Source organism: Pleuronectes platessa, chromosome 13, assembly GCF_947347685.1.
Source record: "Pleuronectes platessa chromosome 13, fPlePla1.1, whole genome shotgun sequence".
NCBI lineage: Eukaryota > Metazoa > Chordata > Actinopteri > Pleuronectiformes > Pleuronectidae > Pleuronectes > Pleuronectes platessa.
The window spans coordinates 25,456,115-25,474,273 of record NC_070638.1 but is presented as its reverse complement, the minus strand read 5'-3'; the positions used below and the strand labels follow the sequence as shown (position 1 = coordinate 25,474,273).

The window sequence follows — 18,159 nt, the reverse complement described above, 5'->3', positions numbered from 1 at the left end:
GAGGAGCTTTGCAAAGCTTTACCAAATTTCACCAACTTTGTGTTCCCGCATTTTTCAATGGTGAAAAGTCAAATATGTACAGCATGAAACAAAAATCCTTGCTGCCTTTTTGACATTGTATCAGTTTGAATAGGCTGTAGATATCTTGGAAATATGGGAAAATGTAGTTTGACTGTTCAATTTCCCAAATGGTCCTAACACCTCTGTCAATCCGCTCAATTCCAAATAGGTATATGGCTATTTTCACTACAAAAGGGAAAGCTATAAAAAAAATGTCAACACAATATGTTGTACCTCAGGATTGCATGTGCTGTTGGTGTAGGGGCATCTAACATTAGGAGACGTCACTTTGTAGATGGGTTCACCTGAGGATGCAAGATAACTGGTTTCACAGTGCTGGTTAAAGACCCATCTGACAGGCTGATTGGACAGCTAATCCTTCAAATAAATCACTAGGCTCTTAACAAGACATTATGTAACGTGAATGCTGTGAAGGATACACGGCAGTAACTGCCCAGTAGGAGATGCACACAATCAACAAGAGGAAGGTGACAACTGGAAAGAATAGTGTGGACATGATGTGACCGATAGCTCTGCAACATCAAACCAAGAAAACAACCATTACTATAGTGCAGAATAATCTGAATAATTTGTCATTTTTTAATGATTTTTCTTTGCTGTATTCACAGGTCATACTTGCTGGCCTCTCTGAGTAGGGCAATGGCCACTTGGACTCGTCTCCTTAAGAAGATCAACATCGCCAAGATGGAGGCTTCAGTCATTCCCAGAGACACCACTAACAAACACAAACAATAGTAAATTCACTTTTATATTTGACACTGTGATAGACACACTTCACCAAAGACTGTTCGCAAGTTTATAAGGAGCTGTGGGGTTACAATGGTAAAAGGACAGTGGGAGGGGTTAAAAGAGGATGTTTTGATGACAACAGGTAGTTTGCAGCCGTACATTTTTTTGTAAATAAACGCACACCGAAAAACGAAACTACTTCATCCTATCGACTCCTACACCTTCTTCATATTTTCAGGGTCAAGGTTGTTTCTCCCAGTTTACTGTTCTGAAATATATTTGCATCAAATTATTTGATTCACATTACAAACCTTGTTTAATCTTTGTCTGAATAATTAAGGCCCATGCTAATCATTATACTATATGTATTTTTTATATCATTGGACATTGAAAATGTGGATACGACTAGAAAATACTTTGTTCATTAAGTCACAGGCATTGTTTCAAATAAATCGTTTTTTATATATAATAAGTAGGGCTGTGAAATGATTAAAATTTTTAATCAAATTAATCACAGGTTTCTATGGATTAATCATGATTAATCACATTACCGATTTTCTCGGAATATTTTTGTGAAAACAAGATTTATGACATTTAACTTTTCTTTTGTGCTGCAACTCAGCAGTTCTTCAGCAGTTATCATTGCTTTTCCATATGGAACATTAATATAATCTTCATCCTAAATAATATTCGGGCTCCTTAGCCATTGTGTGGTTGAATAAAACTTTTTTTTTTTTAAATCAAACAGAAATTATTTGAGCTTCTTAGCCATAGGATGGTTGACATTTTTTATATTTTTTGTCACACAACCATTAACCACACCATGATACAATCTAATGCCTCTAAAGGCCCTCTTAGCTACTCGTTCTTTAGCCAGTTGGTGAGGCAAACTAACTTGTTCAAATTCTCTGACAGTAAAGCTGACCGCTTCTTTTGCACAATGTGTCCTGCGAGTGAGTCTGATTTGGCGCATTCCACTTGAACGCCCCTCGCCGACCAACACATGCTTCGCGTTGCGGTGGTTAGGCGGGTATTGCTACGGTGAAACGATAACTTCTTCTCGCAGAGTGTGCATATCACCTTGGTTTTACTGAATGTTCGATCTTTGTTTTTTTGGAACACGATCTTCCCGTCCAGAAGGTCCTCAGGTTCATCAGAATTATCCATGTTGTTTGTTTGTTTGAATGGCAGCTGCCGTCTGACTGCATAACGCCGGGTTCACACCGGACGCGGAAGCGACGCCGAAGCGTGGCGTAAGCGCTAATCCCTGGCGCGCCGGCGCTTGGCTGGTCACACCGGACGCGGTAGCGCCGCCGAAGCGCCGCGCATTACTAATAATATCACATACTGCTGCTGTTATCAGCCTGCATTAAAAACGGCATTTAATCATTTTTTTCAAGCATATACTTACTTGTTGCTCCAACATTAACTGCAACAGCGTCCCAACATGTGTCTTTTTTGGTGTTGTCTTTATACAACATATGCTGAGAATCAACAACTCAAGTTACTTCTCCACTTCAATGATTTATTTAATGTGATCCTTGTTGAAGAACTTCTCCGCTGTTTGCTCAGTTAAATGTCGGGTGTCGAGGGTAAATTACGTATTCTCCACTCAAGCCTATGTGGAGAATACGTAGCCCCCCCCCCCCCCCCCTCTCTTTTTTATCTTCATGACTGCTTGTGTGGCTGTAGTGGATGGGCAGAGGGGGACATTAAATAATGTGGTTGGTAAAAGTGGTAAAATTAAAAGTCCAAGACAACAGAACGTGAATACAAAGTATGGGATGCATATTTGATCATTTATATCATATAAAATATGTCATCTATATCGTTTAAAATCATTTTTCAGTGTGTTTCCTGTCGCGATACGCTCGCGTCAAGCGGAAAAAATAGACTCGACGCCGAAATGATCGCTTCACGGCGCTAGGCAGCCGCGGCACAACGCTACGCTTCAGCCTCCGGTGTGTTCAGCGCTGCGGTTTAACATGGGAGTGGATGGGAGCCAGAGGATTGGCGCTGCGCTTACGCCTCGCTTCGGCGTCGCTTCCGCGTCCGGTGTGAACCCGGCGTTAGAGCGGCAACTAGTGCAGAGGCGGCGGAGTTGGAAGGTCCTTCTGCGCATGCGTTAAATGCGTTAAAAAAAAAAAACGAATTAATCCTGTAATTTAATCATAACGCGTTAACGCGTTATTTTTCACAGCTCTAATAATAAGTAATAAAGTTACAACTTCTTGTAGTGTTTTTGCAAATGAAACATGATTCAAGAGTAAAGCCGACTGGTTTAATCACAAGTGCTGCTTCACAGTCTTTTGAAGAGTGTTTGTTGGTGTTAAATGATACTTCAGTCCCATCAAAATGTTAAAAAAAAAAAATTATTGACAAAAAAATCACGATGAAAAGTTTTTTGTACGTCTTTTTTTTCCCCAACAGGTTTAAATTTGAACTGCGCGAGAAGGAAGACACCATCAACATTTTATTTCTGCTCTAACAGTATCAGGTGATAAGACTGATCCAAATGTGCTGCTCAGTCCCCAAAGTGATAGAAAGAGAGCACATGCGGTCATCTTACTTTTTATGTATTTTTGGGGCTATTTATCGCCATTAATGGATAGGACAGAGTAAGATTGTGAAAGGGGGATAGAGAGTGAGAGAGTGGGGGAGACATGCATACATGACTCAAACACTACCAGGTGAGCTATAAGCCGCCCCCTGTTGTTAGTTCTGACTGAACACAGACTCACATAATATAATCCATGTCTGTCTAAGTTGTAAGTACACCTGTACGTCAGTCTGCAGGCCGACCTCTGTAATGGCAACATCAGAGCCCGGTGTGTGTTTGAGCTGGGACCAGACCACAGAGCAGTACCACATACCTGTAAACACACACAAACACACACAAACACGAACACACAGACACACACACACACACACACACATACAAACAATTCAATTTCTAAAGATGCTAAGCCCATGTTATCCCAGCATGATTGGATATCAACAGCTAGATTCAGGTAGAAATTGCTCTTCAACTATGTGATGGCCATAGTACACACCATATGCCAGCAGTAGTATGAAAGTGATGATAGTAGTCCACATCAGCAACCCAGCTGTGAACCTCAGCAGCAGGATGAAGATCAGACTAACAGCCAGGGATATCAGCAGACCTCTGTCAGCAGGTTTTAAAGTACAGGGGGGAAATCATATGGTTAAATAAAGGCCTATGTAACCTCTGCTCAACTGCAACTACTGCAGCCACAAGCAGTTACAAGCAGGATAATGGTGAATCCGAAATAAGTAGTGAAAGCTATTATGCTTTCACTACTTATTCATCTGTCCTTCTATTTAAACAGCAACATGAGGTTGTTTTGCTCAATTGTTGATTGCCTGTAGAATCAAATCTCAGTCATCATGACACTGGCATCAAGAAACTGAATTAAACCAAACTCAGGAGGAGTCTTTTTCCAAGCTTTGTCTAAGGGGAGGACCACATTCTCTGCGTTACATTCATTGACCATCAGTCTCAATATTGAATGTGGCCAAAATATCCGTGAGACCCGCATAGATGCTTTGGTTTAACACAAAATGTTCTTATTGTTTTTGTAGTTACATGATTATCCATGCCCAGGACTGAGAATAATCCTCAATTATCTTCATGCCCATCTCCTTTGTGTCCACAAGTCCTGTTATAGTCCTGTTCAGAGGAGAGATAAATTACTTAATCTGTGGATATGAACTCTGCATATGAGTCCATAAAAATGAATGAACAAGTGTTAAAGAAGAAGTTACAGTACTTGGTAGAACGTTGGAGTTCACTGACACTGTGTGGAATTTCTAGAGCATCCTTAAACCTAGTTCTGTTCACTACAGTCACGATCCCATTCAGAGTGGTGAAGTCTGGCAGACATCTCTGGAGAACTGAAACACAAACACAAATACACAAAGATGAGTGATACTAATACACTGTTAGCACATTTAAGCTGTCTAACTTCCTATTCTCTGACTAAGATCAGTCCTCCTCTGAAACTCATTTTTCAGCAGGGGGTAAGAAATATTAAGCTGCTAAGCAAATCCATCCATTATGTAAATACATTGTTTAATAATCAAACGATTTATGTGAGTCAGTAGATGTTTTTTGGCTTGTGGACTTCTCTTACCTACCTTTCAATGTAAACACTGACATACAGTAATTAGCTGAAATGTTGCATGAGTTGTGGGATAAAGTCTAATCCTTACATGGTCTACTGGGTATGATCATGGAGGGACAGTCCTCATCTCTTAGAACCTGGGATACTGGCTGGAAAACACAGGACAGACAGGAAAGTAAGAAAACCCACCTATGCATCCGTGTGCGTATTTGTATGTGCATGTGTGTGAATGCGTGTGTTGTGTATCCTGCTTGACTTTGTGAATGAATGTGTTCAGTGTGTTTTGTACCAACACAAAGAAAAAAAACAAAAATTTCCAAGAGAGAGAGCTGCTGGTCTGAACCTATGGTCTGAACTATAAAAAAAGGTTACAAGGTTACTCAAGATTACAGTCACTGTTCATCACCTGCAAATATGCTTTAAAAAAAACAGTTTATCATGTGTGTCTAAATGATAAATGCTTGTCATATATCAACATCAGTACCTTTTCAGGGTTATTAAATCCAGGCTTACAGAACTGTTTATAGTATTCCCAGTAAGCCTTGTTGAGTTTGTTTTGCAGCTGCATCTCACTGTAGGTGGCAAACTTGTCAGGGCACTGTGACACACACATCTGGAATAAAATGAAAACGGACAGTAAGTTTGCTGATGTATTTAGGAAGATATCAAGCTTTTGTTAAGGACATGTGTACTCTCATAAACATCAAACTACTTCAGCTCAGCCTCAAGTTTGTGTTTAGGTGAAGAGTCCTCTCTGTGTCTGAGTCCTCTCCTAGGTTAATTCTCTTAATGTTTAATCTATATGATATATCAGGAGCTGCATGTGTTATTATGTGAAGATACCTGCGTTGTGGGGCACTGCAGGTTGATGAGTATAGCTGGGTTGGCACATTTTAAGATGTTGAAGTAAAATAAGATGGGTTTCTTCCTGCAAAAAAAGTGTTTAATGCCATATGTGATCATTCTGTTACGTTTGACAAGTCCAGAGTTATTTAGCCTATTTCTAACAATGCTGTTTCACTTTTCTATATTTGCAAGCAGTAGCAGAGCAAAAAGAAGAAATTGCTATTTAGCAGGGTAAGTACATATAAACATGGTGATCTGACCTGCTTCACAAGAATCTAACCAACTAGTTTGGTTGCCTAAACATAGAAATGGCAACTGATAATAAACCAACAAAGTCTGAAATTATCAAACACAATCTTTTGATTTCTCACAGGACTCAAACCTTTGTCTCCTGAATGGATGTCCTGCACTTGACCCATTGACCCATCATGTCTGCTACCCACTCATACAACCTCATCTGACCGCCTATAGGCTGCCGTGTGACTACTCGCAGCTGGGTGTAATCAGACACATTTAATCATATAGCTTTTGGTTCTCTTAGGCAACAAGCAGGCCTGTTTTTTCTTCATAAAACAAAACTCTACGAAGAAATTTTAGGGCAAAAAAGATGTCAATGCAGTGTGACCCAGTTGTAAGAGTAAAAACTGGAATCTCCAAAGGAGAAAAACATTCATTGTAGATGTGTGTTAAAGGAAAAGCTGTAGAACTGCTGGTGTCGTCCAAGTGTCTGCAAGCCCGACATTCAAATAAGACTCAAAACAGCTTCATTTACACCGTGTCCAGGTCCGCTAGCATCGCCACTTCCGGAGGATGCGGCTGGATGACTTTGCGGGCACTTGGATGACACCACACTAGCAATATGGAGACATGTTGTGTTTTTTCTGTTGCTTTATTACGTCTCAAGAAGAGGACACCATTGACTTCAATTGTATTGGATTCTCCTGGGGAATAATCTCTCGCTTTCAGTACGGGGGAAAAAAAACACCATCTGTACATTTAAGATTAGGCTTAAAACATTCCTTTTTGATAAAGCGTATAGTTAGAGCTGGTCCACGCTTGTCTTAGACCTGCTCTTAGTTATGCTGCTATAGGTCTAGAAGGTTGATAACATCAACTGGCGGTATGCATTAATAAGTGCGGCAGAGCGTAACTTAACCTATGTTCTAAAATAGGAAGCGTTTAGTTTAAAAAGGCATAGAGGTATTGATGTCTGATCTATTGAGTGGGCCACATGGTTTTCATAGTACTGCCATACAAACCAGTAGCCAGTCAGATTTACCTTGAGCCTCACTGTACCCTCAGGTTCGGCCTGTATCATTATATCATTGATTACAAGGCAAAAACACCTGATGGTGCAAAGGGAATTTATGACACATGACACACGGAGCTTCTCTTTCCAGCTTCTCCTTCCTCTTCTCCATCCTTATCACATCAAAGTAATTCATATCACATCAATACATGTTTCTGATTTGACCCTTTCCCCGGAGTCCCTGTGCCTTATCACCCGCAGATCCAGGGCCGCAGCTGTGGCCACATCATCATGGATTTCGATTTATGGATCACGTGTCAGTGGACGAGGTGGTGGATCAAGTGTGGTGGATTCTATGTCGTTCTGGCTGATCATGGTGGGAATGGCGGATTCTCTGTTGCGTTGGCGTCAGATAATGGTGGATGACCACGACTGAGGTGGCAGCTGATGATGGATCCTAATTGGCGGCAGTAGACAATGACTGTGGACTATAGTGGATCCGATCTTGATGGTGGATCATAATCTTGCTGGGTTCTGACCATAGAATATGATTGCAGCAGGACTGCGGATATATAGAATTGAAGTTATCCTTCAAAATGTTTACCCTAATCATTGCTGCTAAAACCTTTTTCTTGATGATGTTTTCCTACACTTGACATCTATTGCACTTCTGTCCAGCCTGGGAGAGGGATCCCTCATATGTGGCTCTCTCTGAGGTTTCTACGTATTTTTACCCTGTTAAAAGTTTTTTTAGTAGTTTTTCCTTACTCTTGTTGCGGGTTAAGGACAGAGGATGTCTCACAATGTTAAAGCCCTATGAGACTAATTGTGATTTGTGAATATGGGCTATACAAATAAAATGTGAATGATTGATTGATTGTTGCAACAAAGTTTACCACTGAGACTCCAGAAGTCTTTTGTAGACTCAAATACTTCACCCACCCCTCCATCGGCATTGTGGTGAGTAGATCATGAGTGCATTTTCATTTATTGGTGAACTATCCCTTTAAGACTAAGAATAACATCAGAAAATATTATGAGGGACTTGCAAATTCAGAAGGAGTCACATAAAGTCCTAAAGTTCTTTGGGCGGCCTAACCCACAGCTGCATTTCACTCCCCACACATTTCCTTTCGGTCTTAACTGTCCCTGTCTAAGAAAGGCATGAAATATCACAAAATACTGCAGTTTTCTGGCTTATAATTTGAGTGTATAGAACTTGTACATTGTGTTATTGTGTCATTGTGTCAGTAGGAAGTTGATTATCCATCAGATCATCATTGCCTGCTGCACATGATTATGACTCATAGAGGAAGTTAAAGTATACTTTTAAACCCCTTAGAGTCGATGACTGCAGCGTGCTGCAAAGATCCTTCTCATCCCCAGAGTCGTACGTCAGTGTGACTCATCTCTAAAGTCCAAGCAAAACAATCATCATTAAGTCCACTTTTCCCTTTTTTTTCCAACTGTTGTTTTGTTTATCTATTAATGGGTGAGGGGTGCCCAGTGTGAGGCTTTAAAAAACCCTGACCTATTGGACCACAATGAGCCTTTTCTTTTTAAAGCCTGTTTTTAAGTGTCAGTGGTTTCCTCTGCTGTGCCACTTACTGTTCATATAATATTAATATTATTAATTAATATATAATAGATAGAGCAAATTCTGTAACAACCATGAAGCCCCTGTAGACAGGGGCGGCTCCTGGCATAGGCGGTTGCCTAGGGCGCAAAATGCCGAGAGGGCGGCACAAGAGACTGATTTATCATGATGTGACACATGCAATATAAACCAATACATTCACATCACAACATTATCTTCTAAACCCGGGGAGGCACCGGAGATAGAAGCGCCGCGAAGCGCCACAAAAGCTGTCAGCCTCCTTTCCGTGCCCATATTAAATAATTGGGCTGTTCGAACCGGCAGCGTAGTGCTGGGAAGCTCCCGGAAGCGCTGTGGCCGCCTCGCGATCTGCAGCGAGGGTATCGGGTTCTGTTCAATTTTTTTCCCTCGCCGCAAGCAAATCGGGCCGGAAAACACACTGAAAATCGTTTTTAAATGATACCTAGCCTAGCAACTCGACTCGAATAATGCGAAACACGACTCCAGCTCCTAGCCTGTTGCCTGCTCGGCTTCACCTGAGCCAACAGGCTAACAGGCTACCCCCGGTCAGTGAATACGACCTGAGTCTGTGGAGAGGTTTCACTCACATATCAGATGAATAATACGGTTCGATGTACGGCTTGTTCTCCTGACGGAGAAGCTAGAGACGTCTGCGCTCCAGTTTCTGTGGTAAGTCAAGTTTAGTATTTTATTTATGTGTTAGTAGTGATTCGCAGGAGCTTAAGAAAGAACAATATAGAGGTAAGAATCACCTAGATTGTGGACATCATTAAAGTTTATTTTTGTTGACGTGAAACGATATGCTGTGGGTACAGCTGATTTCAGACTCTTTTTATATTTGTATTATGTATTTTTATTCTTTTTTATAGCTTCCTATTTGTGTGTGCATCTGTATACAGTCCAAAAGTTCTTGGGGATGCATGACAATTTAAGTGTGTGTGTTGGGGGGCGCCATTCTGAAATCTCGCCTAGGGCGCCAACATTGCCAGGGCCAGCCCTGCCTCTATATGGTGATGCTAACAGGAGAAACATACTGCAAGTCTGTGTTGTGTCTGTATCTCTCAGTACACCAAAAAAAACTCTTATCCCTCTCCTGCAGCCAACCAACAAAACAGCCTCATTATCACTGTAGTTACATCAAATTCATGAGAAGTTTCATTCAGACATCTTTAAAGGACCCATCGTATGAAAATTCCACTTTTGTAGTGCTTCTACACGTTAATTTGGGTATCTGGCATGTCTACCGTCCCACAAACTATGGAAAAAAACAACTTGCGCCATTTGTTGTGGTTCCCCTATGTCCGAAACGATACGCTAGAGTGCGTCCAATGGGATTACGACTGAAACGTACGTAATTTCACACCATATCCATGTAGGGAGTCTCGCTACATGGCCACGTTAGCCCGGCTCCGGCCAGCACTAGCTCCGGCTGGGGAGCCGGCTAGCGTTAGCTCGCGAGCTACGGCGCCCGCCTCCGCGAGCTACACCGGGGAAGCGGCGGACCAGCATAGTCAGCCAGCGCGGGGACACCAGCGCCACTGCAGCAGCTCCACGGCCCCACAGCTCCACGGTCATCTCATAGAGGCGATGGGAGGCAGCAATCTGATTGGTCCGAACAGAAACTGTTCGGACCATACCAATACGATGATGGACAGATGATCAACAGTAACGTAATTAACCACGTCATCAAAGTGCGCTTGGGTTGAATTAGTTTTCAACAAACATGCCTGCCGCTGGAGAGCTGAGATGTGTAGATGCTGCCATTGAGTCTGTTTTAGAAGACATCGACAGCGCATTCATTTTGAAAGAGGAACAGAGAACGTGGAGGCGACGCCAAAGCGCTGCGCTAATCCCTATCGCGCCAGCACTTGGCTGTTCACACCGGACGCTGAAGCGACGCTGTACCGCCGGGCAGCGCTAATAATATCACCCGTTGATCCAGTAGTATTCAAGCATATCTTACTTGTTGCTCCAATATTAAGCAACAGCGTCCCAACATCTTTTTTGGTGTTGTCTTTATACAACATGTTCCGAGGGATCATACAACTCACTGTACTTCTCCACTTCAATTATTAATTTAATGTCATCCATGTTGTAGAACTTCTCCGCTGTTTGCTCCGTTAAATGTCGGGTGTCGAGGATCAATTACGTATTCTCCACTCAAGCCTATGTGGAGAATACGTAGCCCCCCTCTCTCTTTTTATCTTTATCACTGCTTGTGTGGCTGTAGTGGATGGGCAGAGGGGGACATTTAATAATGTCATTGGTAAAATTAAAACTCCAGGACAACAGAAGGGGAATTAAAAGTATGGGATGCATATTTGATAATTTATATCATATAAAATATGTCATCAATATCGTTTAAAATCATTTTTCAGTGTGTTTCCTGACGCGATATGCTCACGTCAAGCGCAAACATTAGACTCGACGCCGAAACGATCGCTGCACAGCGCTAGGAAGCCTTGGCGCAGCGCGGTGCTTCAGCCTCCGGTGTGACCCGCACAAAGGTTTAACATGGGAGTGGATGGGAGCCAGCTGTTATTTAAGGCTTGGCGCTGCGCTTAAGCGTCGCTTTGGCGTCGCTTCAGTGTCCGGCGTGAACCCGGCGTTAGTAAATAACTCACAATGCGTCGCTTAACATATGTCACATACTAAGTTGCTCTGATTGGTTGTAGGTCTATCCAATAGAGACAAGAGGCATTTTTTTTCTGGTTCGGTTGAAACACGCCCCATTATCACAGCCCAATGGAGCGGTATCAGACTCACCTGCTGACTAGAATTTTGAGTATGACAACGTCAGGCTAACTCGCCTCCATCTCTGAAGCACAATGAATCACTTTGTTGTTTGTTTTTTTGTTTTTTTTACTTGGCGTTACTGTTGTTATTATTGACGTGTCTTCGCGTGAACGTGCTTGATGTGTTAGCTACAGCTACGTCTGCTCTGGGGGCAGATGAGTGAGGTCGGCTGCTTTTGACGCGAGGCGTCAAAAGCAGTATTGTGAAGAATATTGTGGATATTCAGGGAATAAAACGATCATGCCATTGTATTCTCCACATGTTTCACGAAACCAATGGATACAGACCACAGTAGAGACACTCTTCTGTGCTTTTGGATCATTTTTGTCTTGGGGCGCTAACTGAATTGAGGATTGAAGGCCTCTTGACTAGATTTTGTTAGAACAGGAACTAAAATTGAACGTGTCCCAAATAACCCAAATTCACCTTACACACTAGAATTTTGCCAACACAGAATAAAATTACATGAAATGAAATCCCATTTCAGTTTGTCCGGGAAAGTGTGGATCCAACTAATTCCTTAACCCTTATGTCTTGAATAACTTCATGTGAACCTATGGAAAACTATTTAAAAAAAATCTGGTTATAATGATAGTAACGTTCTGTGAGCTCCTGCATAGCTGTTTAAATGAATTTGCAAACAAACAGCGACAAAGGTTTAGGTGTTAAAACAGTGACTTACGCATTAGAAGTCCCCTTCTGCCCACAGAACTGGCCATAGCTGTCTGTCGGATGGAGAACCTTCCTGGGGTCCCCATGTAACCAGGCTGGACAGATGGACAGAGGAGATTATTTGCCGGAGACAATCAGTCTGCATCAAATAAGCACTTAAATAGTCTGGTTATTGCTAACTATCTGATATCTTGATATTTATATATTTAATTAAACATTGTTGTTATTATTGAAAATGTTTATGATATTAAAATGTCAAGAGAAAAGTAAAAGTAAAAGAGTAGCTTCTTACTGTTTGTTGAATTTGCAGAATACAACAGAGAAGGATTTGTGCATGTGTGCGTGAGTATGCATGTATGAGTGTGTATGTGTGCTTGTGTGTGTCAATGATGATTTGTCTATCCTTCAGTGCCAAAACTATAATAAGTCAAAACAAATCTTCTTCTTAAAGTGTTCATGACCTGCCCATCCAGCATCATTAAACACAATGACCTTTATCAATGAAAAATCCAAGTGCAGTAAAGCGGCTCATGTTATTTATGGCAGTCGAATGAGTGAAGATAGGAGAGATTGTGCAGTGCTGATGGAAGGAAGGAGGAAGGAGGAAGGAGGAATAAGAGAGATGCGGTATATGGACAAACAACAAGGGGCTATGCATGAGAGAGTGAGGGTGATGTCATCAGGAATGATGTCATCAATGTCTGGTAGTAGCAAAGCTGGGTTTTGGAAGCTGTCATTTTTTTTAGTGTGTGTGCACCTCTTAGCGTGATTATGTGTGTTTCCGTGTGCTTGCCCTCTATTAAGACAGGTGCAAATGTGTGTTGGTGTATGATTGTCTGTGTACAAAGTAAGATTAGCGGGGTCATATCCTATTTATGGGATGATGTCACCAGTAACCCCCACCCCTTACACACACACACAAACACACACACACACAAACATACTAATGGACAACTGCTTTGTAACTGCATCTGCCCTGTACTAACAAAGGAATGAGGTCATACTTGTATATGAGGCAACCCACACACGGATACACGTATTGTGATGCCCCAGCCGGTGAGCAGTGCCACACATGGTTGAGTACAGCCAAACAAAGGAAATCCAAAGGCGTGGTGTTGGATGGGCGGTACTACCCCAGAGGATCCTCATAGGGAACTCCTCCCCTCCCAGGTGTCTCTGATTGTCCCTCACAGGTGGATCGAATCAACCAGGCAATCAGGAGCCATCTTAAACCTCAACCAGAGGACACGGAGGGGAGACTGTCTTGAGCCACAGAGGAGTGAGAACCAGACGCTTTCCCAGACAGTCTCAGGGTAAGAGGCCTTTTATACATAATGAAGAGGAATAACTGCTGTCTCTCTCTCTCTCTTGGACCAGGAAGAGCCCGACGGAGCCCCTGATGCAGACTGCCAGTCCGGTGAAGCTTTTTGAGTTATCTTTATCTGCCCCCTCCCTTTTCCCCCTCAGTTATTAATAAACTCCTAAGTTATATTCACCACAACCCCTGCTTCTGACTGCTCTTTCCAGTTTGTGTACCACTGTTTACTCTTGCAAGGCCAGGCTCCCACAGTATATGAAAATAGGAACACTTAAGGTAGAACGGATAGGAGAGGTCGGGATCACACCTGCGGTTTTGCAGTGTTCGTCATAAAATTGTGAAGTACATATTTCCTCCGTTATATTTGCGAGAGTTTCAATCAGCTGCTTCAGATATTTTAACACTGACAGCAGATAAGCACGCTAATCCAGTATAAGGCTTGGTTTAGGTAGAACGTAAAGAAATCCAACTGATAAAGGTTGATACATGCACAGATTTGGGTGTTTGGATTTCTCATTCAGACTGACAGGATTCCACATTTAGGAGAAACACTGACTAGTTTGGACAATTCTTCACCTTTCACATAAAGAAAGAAGTGAAAACACTTTTGGAAAGCCCTCTAGGTATCTAACTCCACCGTGATATCATACTAGAAAATTAGATTTATTGCTTGGCTATTGAGACACATATGGAAATGCAACTCCCATGTCTTAAATGCACTCGCTCAAATTGTTAACATATAGATCTTAGTGTGTGAGCTCTTTATGTCTCAGAGAGAGAGTGAGAGTAATCTGTTCAATATGATCAGACGCATGATCAGTAATTACATTAAAATAAGCATTTTTTTCACTGCTTTGATACTGATTTAGCAGGGTCGGAATGCTCAGTGGTAATTACCCTGGATGGCTCTTCAAGTGATAACAAGCAGCATTCTTGTTTTCAGGTCTCGACACTGGAAGCTGCATTAATGAATATCCTTTTGGGATGGCATAACTGTAACCTTACATACAGCATCTGATCAATCATTATCACCTGGGCTGTAAAAAGTGGGTTTGGGGAATCTCTGGCGTTTGTCTCTGAGTTTCATGTCCTACAAATCGAGATCACGTTCACTTAAGGTTACTGTAGTAACTTACTCTCTAATCTAGATTTTTTTAATAAATGATTTTAACCAGATTGCAGCTACACCTATAATATGCTTCTTCATTGAGATCCAATTTAAATCTGATTTCTCTCTTCACGTCACATCCTCTTCATTTCAGCAGCTTCATGAAAACGACAAACAATAAAAAGATATAGGTGGAAGACGAATTCAATTCCATTTTTTTTGTATAACACCAAATCACAGATTAATAATCTCAAAGCATTGCTGCTTCACTGCTGGTTTGTAGCTGTGATATATGATTATCATTCCACATTTACACAGCATTGTGTCTGTTCAGTGTGGTTGAACGTGTTTCTGACTAGCTTCAGAGGAGCTTAAAAATCCATCCTCAATGCATCCTGTGAGTATTTGCACCTGTACTTTCATGTGGTCAAACACTATCTTATTAAAATCTAATTATCCACATTTTATAGTGTATCAGTGTCTTGCTTCTGGGCCTGAAGAAGCTGTCTGGTGTTTATTCATAAAGTCCATCCATATCAAAGATTTTAGAGTGCATTCATTTGGAGAATTTTACCTCTGGAGAAAAACATCAACACCTGAGTTGGTTGTTATTTGTCATCCAAGTCGTAGCTTTGCTTACATTACTGCCTTTATGATAAGTCAGTCATTCCTGTAGACTGAACCTAAGAGACTGTGATCTCCGTCCTTATACTAAACCTCTACACATCGTGGCTTCATCCTCATCATTTAAATCTATACACTGTCAGTCTTTATAGGAGCAAGACTCTGTGGATATGGAGACCAGTTTAAAGTCAATTCCCTGCACTGAAAATATAATAAAGAGTGTGAACCTTTAGACACCAGACATGAAGAGATTTTAAAACTCCATTAACTGTAGGGTATGAGTGATTTTTTTAATACAGACTGCAGGTTGTTTTAATGGCATTTCAGTTCACAACATGTTGAAACACAGAGAATAAATGTATCACCCCAAATCAGAAAAAGTTGGGACGGTATGTCACTTTTAAATTAAAACTGAGAACAGTGATTTATAAATGATCTTTGACCCGTATTACAATAAAAACAATACAAAAGCACATTATTTGATGTTTGACCTCATGAATTGTATTGTTTTTGAAAAATAAACACATTAAATTTTTCAAAAAAAGGTGGGACAAGCGTTCACCACTTTGTAATTTTGCCATTCCTTTTCAGAACACTTTACATTTCATTACATGTCATTTGGCAGACGCTTTTATCCAAAGCGACTTACAATTAGTACATTTTAAACATTTTTTAAAGACGTTTAGTGACTCAAGACACCATGTGATGAAACATTTCTGGGTTAATTTTGTTCCATTCTTCCTGCAAACAAGTCTTAAGGTGTGCAACAGTACGGGGTCCCCATTGTCACATTTTGCATTTTAATATGTGCCACATATTTTCTATTGTGGCCAACTCGCTCCATTATGCAACGCCATGCTATACCCTGTGGACAGCGCTTGATTGGAGCCAATTTCCTCCTACAACAGGACAATGACCCAAAGCACACCTCCAAATTATGCAAGAACTATTTAGGGAAGAAGCAGGCAGCTGGTAAGCTGTCTGTAATGGAGTGGCCAGCGTAGTCACCAGATCTCAACCCCCTTGAGCTGTTGTGGGAGCAGCTTGACCATATGGTACGCAAGAAGTGCCCATCAAGCCAAACCAACTTGTGGGAGGGGCTTCAGGAAGCGTGGGGTGAAATTTCTACAGATTACCTCAACAAAATAACAGCTAGAATGCCAAAGGCCTGCAATGCTGTACTTGCTGCAAATGGAGCATTCTTTGACGAAAGCAAAGTTTGAAGAACAGAATTAATATTTCAAATAAAAATCATTATTTCTAACCTTGTCAATGTTTTGACTATATTTTCTATTCATTTTGCACCTCATTCGATAAATAAGTGTGATTTTTCATGGAAAACACGAGATTTTCTGGGTGACCTCAAACTTTTGAACAGTAGTGTATATTTACAGATAAAATGATGTTGACCAGAAAAATCATAAAATATCTCAGTCAAATTAAATTTAGAAATCATTGCTGTCTTGTTTTAGTTGATTTTAAAGTTAACGCTGTTTAGTTGTTGAGATTTTTTATGTGTAATGTAGTTACATATTAAGAAGAAAAATTCAAACTTTTAAATTCTAAAATTAAGCACTTTATTTTAGATTCCATTTTCAAAAGCAAACCTTATTTTACTTGAAATGAGAAAATAATGTTCCTTTTATTATTAGAGTACACTTCACTTCAGTGTGAAAAATGTATAATAAACATTGTTGAAAACTATTAAATTGTACTTTATTTCATTTGTTATTGACTTCATACAACTACTAGGCTACTTCAAGATAGTTTTTCGATAGACTGCTAAAATTGAATTTACAGTGTTGATATTCCTCCAGAAAGTTACTTGAATTTTACTTTGGTTTTAATTTATTTTGTTAATGGACAGCTTAATGTATATTTGTATATTCCTTTTACCTTAATGGACCAAGCTCTTTCACAAATTTTATTTTGGAGATAGTGGATTGTAAAAGGCAGATTAGCAGTTTCAGACTGGGCAATTTTTTGTTGTGGAATAATGCTTTGCATCACATATTTTGGCAGATTGATTTGTAGTTAAGAGAAGATTATTATATAAATGTTAATGACACAAGTTTAAAATCTTATTTTGGATAAATTAATGTTTTTTATTTATCAAGAAATACAAAATAATCGCTATATTTATCGAACAAATTAAATTATATTAATCGATAAATAATCGTTAGATTAATCAATAAAAACGCCCTAATTCCAGTGAAGTTATGGAATATTTATGTGTAGATTAGGTTTGTAACCTTGGAAATGGCAGAAATGACCACAAACAGAGGTCAGTGCCAACATATTCTCTTGGCAACAAGGCTTAACAAAGTGTTGCTCTTGAAGTGTATATAAACAAACTTGTGGTATTATGTTGTATGTGAGTGAGATCAAGAAGAAACAACAAAGACCATATGTGTGTATTAAGATAATACACTGCAAGAACAGTCAGAGCAAAGAGTTTTTTTCCTTGTGTGTGTGTGTACACTCACCCACTATCCCCAGGGACAGATATGAAAGGATGACAATAATGAAGATCAAACACCACAATGTATCAGTGCAGCTTCTAAAGAGACAGAGAAGAAACAAGTTATAAACCACAACAGAATTATTATTTTTTAAGTCTCTATATGTCCTTGATAACTTTTCAGCCAAGTGAGTGTTCGCATGCCGACTCGAGTTGAGAATCATTGCAAGATGATAGTGAAGAGAATGCATGACACATTATACATTTGTTGCTACACTATCAAGAAACAATCTTTAAATACACTTGCAAGAAAAATGCCTGTAATGCATACATTTTTTACATTTTTGTTAAGAATGTATAATGTGAGCATAATCTGTGTCTCTAAGGTCCCCAGATATAGAAATTACAAGAGCATTTATTTTTTGGACTGGACCATGACCTCTGTGTTTGTCTAAAACTAGCAAAGACTTGCTTTGATAATAATTATTATGATAATAATAACTGAAATTTTT

The 18,159-nt window shown here is 40.3% G+C and overlaps 1 protein-coding gene across 1 annotated transcript in view; it reads right to left on the bottom strand.

Annotated features, from left to right (window-relative positions):
* Positions 1–18,159, bottom strand: part of LOC128455259 (choline transporter-like protein 5-A) — a 45,815-nt gene that overhangs the window by 10,948 nt on the left and 16,708 nt on the right. Inside the window, exons 3-14 of the mRNA XM_053438942.1 lie at positions 17,673–17,746; positions 12,147–12,231; positions 5,799–5,883; positions 5,440–5,568; positions 5,044–5,104; positions 4,602–4,725; positions 4,418–4,501; positions 3,864–3,976; positions 3,552–3,683; positions 697–796; positions 501–593; positions 295–382 (exon numbers count right to left, since the gene is read on the bottom strand). Coding sequence (XP_053294917.1) covers positions 295–382; positions 501–593; positions 697–796; positions 3,552–3,683; positions 3,864–3,976; positions 4,418–4,501; positions 4,602–4,725; positions 5,044–5,104; positions 5,440–5,568; positions 5,799–5,883; positions 12,147–12,231; positions 17,673–17,746 — 1,168 coding nt within the window. The remainder of the gene's footprint in view (positions 1–294; positions 383–500; positions 594–696; positions 797–3,551; positions 3,684–3,863; positions 3,977–4,417; positions 4,502–4,601; positions 4,726–5,043; positions 5,105–5,439; positions 5,569–5,798; positions 5,884–12,146; positions 12,232–17,672; positions 17,747–18,159) is intronic.